The 9,498-nt window shown below is 47.3% G+C and overlaps 6 protein-coding genes and 1 long non-coding RNA gene across 11 annotated transcripts in view; 5 read left to right on the top strand and 2 right to left on the bottom strand.

Annotated features, from left to right (window-relative positions):
• The first annotated feature begins 23 nt into the window (after positions 1-23).
• On the top strand, positions 24-3,128 carry LOC136195082 (uncharacterized). Of its 3 annotated transcripts, none has more exons than XM_065984351.1 (8): positions 24-251; positions 299-477; positions 537-686; positions 742-827; positions 877-994; positions 1,052-1,132; positions 1,179-1,300; positions 1,349-1,611. In XM_065984351.1, the coding sequence occupies exons 1-8, from the start codon at positions 43-45 to the stop codon at positions 1,481-1,483; spliced, it is 1,080 nt and encodes a 359-aa protein (XP_065840423.1). In that variant the 5' UTR covers positions 24-42; the 3' UTR covers positions 1,484-1,611. The 3 variants fall into 3 exon arrangements, with proteins under 3 accessions (XP_065840423.1, XP_065840424.1, XP_065840425.1); XM_065984352.1 differs by lacking the exons at positions 742-827; positions 877-994; positions 1,052-1,132; positions 1,179-1,300; positions 1,349-1,611 and adding exons at positions 2,326-2,411; positions 2,459-2,576; positions 2,629-2,709; positions 2,757-2,878; positions 2,942-3,128 and having other exon boundaries at positions 28-251; XM_065984353.1 differs by lacking the exons at positions 24-251; positions 299-477; positions 537-686; ... (2 more) ...; positions 1,052-1,132; positions 1,179-1,300 and adding exons at positions 1,895-2,070; positions 2,124-2,274; positions 2,327-2,411; ... (2 more) ...; positions 2,757-2,878; positions 2,942-3,128 and having other exon boundaries at positions 1,465-1,822.
• Positions 3,129-3,181: 53 nt separating this feature from the next.
• On the top strand, positions 3,182-5,825 carry LOC136195083 (uncharacterized). Of its 2 annotated transcripts, XM_065984355.1 has the most exons (13): positions 3,182-3,322; positions 3,377-3,712; positions 3,770-3,850; positions 3,897-4,018; positions 4,070-4,214; positions 4,259-4,510; positions 4,565-4,746; positions 4,816-4,965; positions 5,017-5,099; positions 5,166-5,283; positions 5,336-5,416; positions 5,464-5,585; positions 5,635-5,825. In XM_065984355.1, exons 6-13 carry the CDS (start codon positions 4,302-4,304, stop codon positions 5,761-5,763), a joined length of 1,074 nt encoding a protein of 357 aa, XP_065840427.1. In that variant the 5' UTR covers positions 3,182-3,322; positions 3,377-3,712; positions 3,770-3,850; positions 3,897-4,018; positions 4,070-4,214; positions 4,259-4,301; the 3' UTR covers positions 5,764-5,825. The 2 variants fall into 2 exon arrangements, with proteins under 2 accessions (XP_065840427.1, XP_065840426.1); XM_065984354.1 differs by having other exon boundaries at positions 4,070-4,510.
• Positions 3,622-4,204, top strand: LOC136195493 (uncharacterized). Its single transcript, XM_065984817.1, has 4 exons — positions 3,622-3,712; positions 3,770-3,850; positions 3,897-3,964; positions 4,070-4,204. The coding sequence occupies exons 1-4, from the start codon at positions 3,622-3,624 to the stop codon at positions 4,202-4,204; spliced, it is 375 nt and encodes a 124-aa protein (XP_065840889.1).
• On the bottom strand, positions 4,971-6,384 carry LOC136195089 (uncharacterized). The gene is made up of 2 exons (XR_010671772.1): positions 5,364-6,384; positions 4,971-5,304 (listed from the first exon to the last, which is right to left on the bottom strand). It is a non-coding gene; the product is annotated as an uncharacterized lncRNA (long non-coding RNA).
• On the top strand, positions 5,737-7,472 carry LOC136195081 (uncharacterized). Its single transcript, XM_065984350.1, has 8 exons — positions 5,737-6,086; positions 6,154-6,335; positions 6,387-6,537; positions 6,590-6,674; positions 6,722-6,839; positions 6,892-6,972; positions 7,021-7,145; positions 7,209-7,472. Exons 1-8 carry the CDS (start codon positions 5,878-5,880, stop codon positions 7,338-7,340), a joined length of 1,083 nt encoding a protein of 360 aa, XP_065840422.1. The 5' UTR covers positions 5,737-5,877; the 3' UTR covers positions 7,341-7,472.
• Positions 7,421-9,428, top strand: LOC136195079 (uncharacterized). 2 transcript variants are annotated; one of them, XM_065984348.1, is made up of 9 exons: positions 7,421-7,527; positions 7,608-7,862; positions 7,909-8,087; positions 8,143-8,292; positions 8,345-8,430; positions 8,481-8,598; positions 8,650-8,730; positions 8,790-8,911; positions 8,969-9,428. In XM_065984348.1, exons 2-9 carry the CDS (start codon positions 7,654-7,656, stop codon positions 9,341-9,343), a joined length of 1,320 nt encoding a protein of 439 aa, XP_065840420.1. In that variant the 5' UTR covers positions 7,421-7,527; positions 7,608-7,653; the 3' UTR covers positions 9,344-9,428. The 2 variants fall into 2 exon arrangements, with proteins under 2 accessions (XP_065840420.1, XP_065840419.1); XM_065984347.1 differs by lacking the exon at positions 7,421-7,527 and having other exon boundaries at positions 7,581-7,862.
• Positions 9,377-9,498, bottom strand: part of LOC136195492 (uncharacterized) — a 1,453-nt gene continuing 1,331 nt past the window's right edge. Inside the window, exon 5 of the mRNA XM_065984816.1 lies at positions 9,377-9,389. Within this exon, the coding sequence (XP_065840888.1) occupies positions 9,377-9,389 (13 nt within the window). The remainder of the gene's footprint in view (positions 9,390-9,498) is intronic.

Genomic DNA, 9,498 nt, shown 5'->3' with positions numbered 1-9,498 from the left:
TTAGTTGATTTCAAGTAAGCACGTGACGCGCGGACGTTCCAGATGTCGGAGCTCCCTATTGTGCTCGTCACTGGCGCGTCGGGCTTCATAGCCACTCACGTTGTCTCCATTCTGCTCGCGGAAAAGAAATACCGCGTTCGCGGAACAGTTCGCGATGCAAACAACGAAAAGTCGACCAAACCGCTCAAAGACGCCTTTCCAGAGCTCGAGCTCGTCTCGGCTGATCTCAACAAAGACGACGGCTGGAAAGAGTACGAAAACGCACAATTGGATACGATATCGAGCGTCGTCTCGATAGGGCCGTCGCCGGATGCACGTACGTTCACCACCTCGCGTCGCATCCCTTCGAGAATCCAAGGGATCGCAACGAACTGATCCGACCCGCCGTCGACGGAACGAAGCGCGTTCTCGAAGCGTGCGCCGAGGCTGGAACGGTGAAACGCGTCATTTTGACGAGCTCTATTGCCGCTATATCGAGTAAGACAGAGAGAGAGAGAGAGAGAGAGAGAGAGATAAAAGGAGGGAAATTCTTCCAGCCGGCTATCTTGGCAACGAGGACAAGCCTCACGATCACGTTTACACGCCGGATGACTGGACGAATCCTGATTCCCAGCGATGCCCCGCCTACGAAGCGAGCAAGACGTACGCCGAGAAAGCGGCTTGGGAATTCGTCGAGAAATTGGAAGGCAAGCTTGTACAGTATATCTTCGACGCCATAGTACGAAAATATTTTGTGCGTAGGCGAAAAGAAATTTGAGCTCGTCACCATTCATCCTGCCGGCGTTTTTGGGCCTCTTATTTTGCCCCGTACTTCTGTGTCGCACATAGTGCGTCAATTAATTAAATAATTAGAAATACGTTATTTTTCTTTTTCAGTTCTTTGAGACTTTGTTGACGCGCAAAATGTCATCTGTTCCCGATATAATGGTTCCCTTTGTTGACGTTCGAGATGTGAGTAAGGCTCACGTTGCAGCTATGACCAAGGGAATTTCAGGTTGTTCTCATCAAAAGAGCAGACAACTCTTTTCTTCTTTACGTTATCTAATTTTAGGTCAGCGCTATATATTGTGGAGCGAGAGTCCTTCATTGAGGACATTGGCGCACATTCTTGCCGAAGAATTCAATCCCCAAGGTAAGGTAGAAACGTGTAGTGCTTGGGGGTAAGATGGATTTGTTAGGTTACCGAGTTCCTGTGGCCAATATGTGGAAAATGACACTGTGGATAGGCACGTTGTTTAGTGCCCAGGCAAAGATTATCTACAACCTTCTGGGATGTCATGTGACATGTGACATTTCTAAGGCAAAGAGCCTATACTTTGGCAACCCTATGAATGATTTTGTGTTTCAGATGAAAGAAGATTTGGGTATCGAACCGATTGGACTGAAGGAGTGCTCCTTTGATTCAGCATACAGTCTCATTGAGCACGGAATCATCCCAAAGATGGCAGGTTTAAAGAGCCGAGAGAAAAAAGAAGAGGAATAAGACTGAAGAAGCAAGCGACAGACATTATGCACGTACACAGCATGTGACCATAGATTATCTATGATCTGACGTAGGGTTACGCGCCCCGGAAACGGGATTACAACCAACCACAACATACCAAACCGAAAGGATGTCGCAGCTCCCTCTCGTTCTCGTCACCGGCGCTTCGGGATTCATAGCCACTCACGTCGTCGCGGGCTTGCTCGCCGAAAAGAAATACCGCGTTCGCGGAACGGTTCGAGACGTGAACAACGAATCGTCGACGAAACCGCTTCGGGAGGCCTTTCCCGATCTCGAGCTCTTCTCCGCCGATCTTAACAAAGATGAAGGCTGGAAAGAGTAGGTACCGGGTCCAGATACCAGCAATCGATGGGACACGTACGTACGTACGAGCGTTTTTTAATTGTATAGAGCCGTCGCCGGATGCACGTACGTTCACCACGTCGCGTCGCCGGCTACTATCGACCTTCCTCCTCAAGAATATATTCGGCCCGCCGTCGACGGATCGAAGCGCGTTCTCGAAGCGTGCGTCGAGGCTGGCACGGTGAAACGCGTCGTTTTCATGAGTGCTGCTGCTGCTATATCAAGTGAGCTCACTAGACGTACTACAGAATGGGACGTAATTTCTAATTTATTCGAGGCGGTTTGGCCGGAAATGAGGGGAAGCCACGTGATTACGTTTACACGCCGGACGACTGGACGGATCCGGAGTCTCCGCGATGCCGTCCATATGAAGCAAGCAAGACGTACGCCGAGAAGGCGGCATGGGAATTTGTTGAGAAATTGGAAGGGGAGTTTGGCGAAATTTGAATGCGACTATAAAAATCATTTTCTGTGTATAGGTGATAAGAAATTTGAGCTAATTACCATTCATCCGGTGGCTGTTTTTGGCCCGCTCATTCTACCGAAAGTGTCCGCGTCACATGGAGTGGGTTTGTCTAAAAAAATCAATAGCTGATTGAATTATTTTTTCAGTTTATTCTCATGTTGCTAAAACGCCAAGTGCCATCCGTTCCCGATATCGGTATCCCCTTTGTTGATGTACGCGATGTGGCTAAGGCGCACGTTGCAGCAATGACGAGAGGAACTCCAGGTTTCTATAACCATACTCCCATAAGTAAATCATGTGAACTCTTCTTTGAAAGGTCAGCGCTATATCTTGTACACCGACACAAAACCGTTGAGGGACATAGCACACATTCTCGCAGACAAATTCAATCCCCAAGGCAACAGAAGATATTTTTGCGTTTTTTATACGATTAATTAATTTAAGGTTACCGTGTTCCTGTGTCCAAAATGTGGAAGATAACGTTGTGGATTGGCAAGCTGTTTGACAAGAAGGCTGAGCTTTTATACGCATTTCTGGGATCCCATTTGAAATTTGATAATTCCCAGGCAAGGAATCTATATTTCGCGCCACACAGTCTGATGGTTAATTAATTAATTTTCTCGCTGCAGGTGAAAGAGCTTGGTGTCGAGCTCATTGGATTGAAAAAGAGCCTCATGGAGACGGCGTACAGTCTCATTGAACATGAAATTGTTCCGAAAATGGCGGGTTTCAAAGGAGAGGACCAAGACAAAGACGAATGAATAAATAATTGTTGACGCACGTTATCGAATATCGATATCAAAAATGTCGAAGGAGCTCCCTCTCGTTCTCGTTACTGGCGCTTCGAGCTTCATAGCCACTCACGTCGTCGCCCGCTTGCTCGCCGAAAAGAAGTACCGCGTTCGCGGCACCGTTCGCGACGCGCGCGACGAACGAAACTCGCAACCCAACCGCTTCCCGGAGATCGAGCTCTTTTCCGCCGATCTCCACAAAGACGACGGCTGGAAAGAGTGAGAAAAGGCGTGAAATGCCACCCCACAACGATCGATTATTCTTCGTTTCAGAGCCGTTGCCGGTGCAGACAAAAGAAGATTTGGGCGTCGAGCCTACAACAGCAAAAGAGAGCGCGGCATCGACACAGCATACCTACAGCCTCAGGTTGTCCCAAAGATGGCAGGCTTCAAGCAGAGCTCTGGCTTCAAGGGTCGAGAGAACAAGGACTAGGCAATTGCAGATAATTAATTAATGACTACACAATCAGAGCCCTATAATAAAGACTACAATGTAGGTATGACCACGGATTGTCAAAATGTCATCTGTTCCCGATATAATGGTTCCCTTTGTTGACGTTCGAGATGTGAGTAAGGCTCACGTTGCAGCTATGACCAAGGGAGTTTCAGGTTGTTCTCATCAAAAGAGCAGACAATTCTTTTCTTCTTTACGTTATCTAATCTCAGGTCAGCGCTATATATTGTGGAGCGAGAGTCCTTCATTGAGGACATTGGCGCACATTCTTGCCGAGGAATTCAATCCCCAAGGTAAGGTAGAAACGTGAAGTGCTTGGGGGTAAGATGGATTTGTTAGGTTACCGAGTTCCTGTGGCCAATATGTGGAAAATGACACTGTGGATAGGCACGTTGTTTAGTGTCCAGGCAAAGATTATCTACAACCTTCTGGGATGTCGTGTGACATGTGACATTTCTAAGGCAAAGAGCCTATACTTTGGCCACCCTATGAATTAAGATTTTGTGTTTCAGACGAAAGACGATTTGGGTATCGAACCGATTGGACTGAAGGAGTGCTCCTTTGACTCAGCATACAGTCTCATTGAGCACGGAATCATCCCAAAGATGGCAGGTTTAAAGAGCCGAGAGAAAAAAGAAGAGGAATAAGACTGAAGAAGCAAGTGACAGACGTTATGCTACATTTCACAGCATGTGACGTAGGCCAGCCAGCGCACTCGGCTCGGAAACGTGATACAACCGAAGGATGTCAGAGCTCCCTCGCGTTCTCGTCACCGGCGCATCGGGCTACATCGGCTCCAACGTCGTCGCCGCTCTTCTCGCCGAAAAGAAGTACCGCGTTCGCGGCACCGTTCGCGACGCGACGAACGAAACTCGCACCAAACCGCTTCGCGACACCTTTCCGGAGATCGAGCTCTTTTCCGCCGATCTCAACAAAGACGACGGCTGGAAAGAGTGAGAAAAGGCGTGAAATACGACCCCACAACGATCGATTATTCTACGTTTCAGAGCCGTTGCCGGATGCACGTACGTTCATCACACGGCGTCACCATTTCCCTCTCGATTGCCAAGTCATCCCGACGAATTGATTCGACCCGCCGTCGACGGAACGAGACGCGTTCTCGAAGCGTGCGTCGAAGCTGGAACGGTGAAGCGCGTCGTTATGACGAGTTCGATTGCGACCATGTCGAGTAATTAATTAATTAATTAATTAATTAAAGTCGGCGGGGAAGAGTCTCTTTCTATTTCTTTTTTTCTAGCCGGTTTCGTTGGGAATGAGGGCAAGCCTCGCGGTCACGTCTACACGAAAGAAGACTGGACCGATCCCGAATGGTCGCGATGTCCCCCGTACGAAGCGGGCAAGACGTATGCGGAGAAAATGGCTCGGGAGTTTGTCGAGAAGTTGGAAGGCAAGTTTCTTTTCGATGTTAATTGGCGATTTAATTAAAAATAGTTTGCAGGTGAAAAAAAATTTGAGTTTGTCACTATTCATCCGGCTGGCGTTTTTGGACCAATAATTTTTGAGCCCTCCACGTCGCTTGGGGTGCGACTAAAAGATTAATTTAATTAATTAACAGAATTAGTTCTAAAAATTTTTGTTCCTTCCTAGCTTCTTGCTGTTTTAATGAAAAGTGAATTTCCGTCTGTTCCTGATCTCATGATTCCGTTTACTGACGTCCGAGACGTGAGTAAGGCTCACGTCGCCGCAATGACAAAAGGAGTCTCAGGTGACTTTTGTAATAAGGACTCTAAGAGAGAGATACATGTTTTCTATTGAAGGTGAGCGGTATATTTTGTGGACTGATACTCTCTCGATGAGGGCCTTTGCACGCATTCTTGCTGATGAATTCAACCCCCAAGGCAATATATTTTGCGTTCTAGATAAATTTAACTAATGGGATTATCAGGCTATCGTGTTCCTTTGCGAAATATGTGGAAGACGACATTGTGGTTTGCCCAGCTGGTCGACTCTAGAGTGAAGATGGCCTACTCGTGGATAAGAAGTTATGTGAAATACGAAAATTCTCAGGCAATGTTTTTGAATATATCTGACATCTTGCTCTAATTTTTTGATGCAGACAAAAGAAGATTTGGGCGTCGAGCCTACAACAGCAAAAGAGAGCGCCATCGACACAGCATACAGCCTTATTGAACATCAGGTTGTCCCAAAGATGGCAGGCTTCAAGGGTCGAGAGAACAAGGACTAGGCAATTGCAGATAATTAATGACTCGGTATGACGCATCCTATGTAAAAGAAGGCTCTGACGCATCCTGACGCATTCCGGGTAAAAGCCGGAACAAAGACGCCCTCGATCCGCAAGATGTCGCAGCTCCCTCTCGTTCTCGTCACCGGCGCTTCGGGATTCATAGCCACTCACGTCGTCGCGGGCTTGCTCGCCGAAAAGAAATACCGCGTTCGCGGAACGGTTCGAGACGTGAACAACGAATCGTCGACGAAACCGCTTCGGGAGGCCTTTCCCGATCTCGAGCTCTTCTCCGCCGATCTTAACAAAGATGAAGGCTGGAAAGAGTAGGTACCGGGTTCCGGATATACCAGCAATCGATGGGACACGTACGAGCGTTTTTTGATTGTATAGAGCCGTCGCCGGATGCACGTACGTTCACCACGTCGCGTCGCCATGTACTCTCGACCTTCCTCGCGATCCCCAAGAATTGATTCGGCCCGCCGTCGACGGATCGAAACGCGTTCTCCAAGCGTGCGTCGAGGCTGGCACGGTGAAACGCGTCGTTTTGACGAGTTCTTTTGCTGCTATATCAAGTGAGCTCACTAGACGTATAGTCTACTACAGAATGGGACGTCATTTTCGAGGCGGTTTGGCCGGAAATGAGGGGAAGCCACGTGATTACGTTTACACGCCGGACGACTGGACGGATCCGGAGTCTCCGCGATGCCGTCCATATGAAGCAAGCAAGACGTACGCCGAGAAGGCGATTCGGGAATTTGTTGAGAAATTGGAAGGGGAGTTTGGCGAAATTTGAATGCGACTATAAAAATCATTTTCTGTGTATAGGTGATAAGAAATTTGAGCTAATTACCATTCATCCGGCGGTTGTTTTTGGCCCGCTCATTCTACCGAAAGTGTCCGCGTCACATGGAGTGGGTTTGTCTAAAAAAATCAATAGCTGATTGAATTATTTTTTCAGTTTATTCTCATGTTGCTAAAACGCCAAGCGTCATCCGTTCCCGATATCGGTATCCCCTTTGTTGATGTACGCGATGTGGCTAAGGCGCACGTTGCAGCAATGACGGGAGGAACTCCAGGTTTCTATAACCATACTCCCATAAGTAAATCATGTGAATTCTTCTTTGAAAGGTCAGCGCTATATCTTGTACACCGACACAAAACCGTTGAGAGACATAGCACACATTCTCGCAGACAAATTCAATCCCCAAGGCAACAGAAGATATTTTTGCGTTTTTTTATACAATTAATTAATTTAAGGTTACCGTGTTCCTGTGTCCAAAATGTGGAAGATAACGTTGTGGATCATCGTCAAGCTGTTTGACAAGAAGGCTGAGCTTTTATACGCATTTCTGAGATCCCATTTGAAATTTGATAATTCCCAGGCAAGGAATCTATATTTCGCGCCACACAGTCTGATGGTTAATTAATTAATTTTCTCGCTGCAGGTGAAAGAGCTTGGTGTTGAGCTCATTGGATTGAAAAAGAGCCTCATGGAGACGGCGTACAGTCTCATTGAACATGAAATTGTTCCGAAGATGGCGGGTTTCAAAGGAGAGGACCAAGACAAAGATGAATGAATAAATAATGAGCAGCCGATCGACCACCGCAGTAGATTGAGGGAGGCTCTCATTCTGTTTTTCCTTCTCCCTTTTTCTTTTGGCTCTTCTGCTTGTTTCAGCATAACCAAAATAATATTCGGTCACGCTCTGCATTGTGACGTCCCTTTGAAAAAACCTTTACTTCGAAAGAGGCGATTGACTTACGGTTAGCATTTCAACTAGCATTTGGAAAAATGCGTATTTCAAACTACAGCGCATAATTTTTCGTTTGAAAATCGAAAACAGGGATGACGTCGTCGGGTTCGATATCAAAGAGCTTCACGTGCGCAAAATGTCGGAGCTCCCTATCGTTCTCGTTACCGGTGCTTCGGGCTTCGTGGCCACTCACGTCGTCGCCGGCTTGCTCGCCGAAAAGAAATACCGCGTTCGCGGAACGGTTCGAGACGTGAACAACGAATCGTCGACGAAACCGCTTCGGGAAGCCTTCCCCGATCTCGAGCTCTTCCCCGCCGATCTTAGCAAAGACGACGGCTGGAAAGAGTGGGTACCGGCAATCGAATTCAATGGAACGCGAGCGTTTTTCTAGAGCCGTCGCCGGGTGCAAGTACGTTCACCACATCGCGTCGCCTTTTCCTTTCGACAGTCCTCGCGATCCCCAAGAATTGATTCGACCCGCCGTCGACGGAACGAGGCGCGTTCTCGGCGCGTGCGTCGAGGCTGGCGTGAAACGCGTCGTTATGACGAGTTCGATTGCTGCTATATCAAGTGAGAGAGCGCGATATACCTATGTACGAAATGTGACGTCATTATTTTCGTCGAGGCGGTATTGCCGGAAATGTGGGAAAGCCACGCGATCACGTTTACACGCCGGAAGACTGGACGGATCCGGAGTCTCCGCGATGTCCCACGTACGAAGCGAGCAAAACGCTCGCTGAGAAGGAAGCACGGAAATTTGTTGCGGAATTAGAAGGGGAGTTTTGCAAAATTTGAATATGAAAATAAAAATCATTTTCTATGTATAGATGATAAGAAATTTCAGCTGATTACCATTCATCCGGGGGCTATTTATGGCCCGCTCATCACTCCAAAAGTCTCCACGTCACACGGAGTGCGTTTGTTAAAAATCAATAATTATTCATTGAATTGGTTTTTTTTCAGCTTGTTGTGACGTTTCTAAAACGCCAAGTGACATCCGTTCCCGATATCAATATGCCCTATGTGGATGTACGTGATGTGGCTAAGGCTCACATTGCAGCAATGACAGGAGGAACCCCAGGTTTCTATGACCATAAGTTATGTGAACCCATTTGACATTTCACTACTAAAGGTCAGCGCTATATCTTGGTCTCTGACACGATACCGTTGAGGGACCTAGCACGCGTTCTTGCCGATGAATTCAATCACCAAGGCAACAGAAGATACTCTGCGTTTTTATACTTTATTAATAAATTAATTTTTTTAATTAAGGTTATCGTGTTCCTGTGAGCAAAATGTGGAAGATAACGTTGTGGATTGGCAAGCTGTTTGACGAGAAGGCAAAGCTTTTCTACTCCTATCTGGGATCCTGCATGAAATATGACAATTCCCAGGCAAGGAATCTTAAATGTACATTCGCGTCACACAGTCTGATGGTTTTCTCGCTGCAGGTGAAAGAGCTTGGCGTGGAGTTCGTTGGATTCAAAGAGAGTGTCATAGAGACGGCGTACAGTCTCATTATAAATCAGTTTGTTCCAAGGATGGTGGGTTTCAAGGAACCAGGAGGAGGAAAGGAACCAAACAATACTGCGGAAGCCAAGAAGGACAACGAAGGTGAGATAGCGGCAGAAGAGGGACAAGGAGAAAAGCCAGCGGAAGAGGGAAAAGGAGAGAAGCCGGCAGAAGAAATGCAAGGGGATGATAAGCCGGTAGATGAGGGACAAGGGGATAAGCCGGTAGATGAGGAAGAAGGGGATAAGCCCGCAGATGAGGGGCAAGGGGAGACGCCGGAGGGCGGGGGAGAAGAGGAAAAGAAAGAAGAGTAGAGACCCGAACCCTTCTGTTTCGCTGAAGTCGAATCATGTTTCGCGTCTGCATTGTACTGAGAAAAAAAGATCATGCAAAAGTAAACGCAAAGCGTTTCTATACACATCTCAAGAATCTATAAAAGGCGCCTGTTGCTACATGAAAAAGATAGGAA

This window comes from Oscarella lobularis, chromosome 14 (genome assembly GCF_947507565.1).
Source record: "Oscarella lobularis chromosome 14, ooOscLobu1.1, whole genome shotgun sequence".
Lineage (NCBI taxonomy): Eukaryota > Metazoa > Porifera > Homoscleromorpha > Homosclerophorida > Oscarellidae > Oscarella > Oscarella lobularis.
The sequence above is the reverse complement of the archived record's forward strand: the minus strand, read 5'-3'. Positions and strand labels throughout refer to the sequence as shown.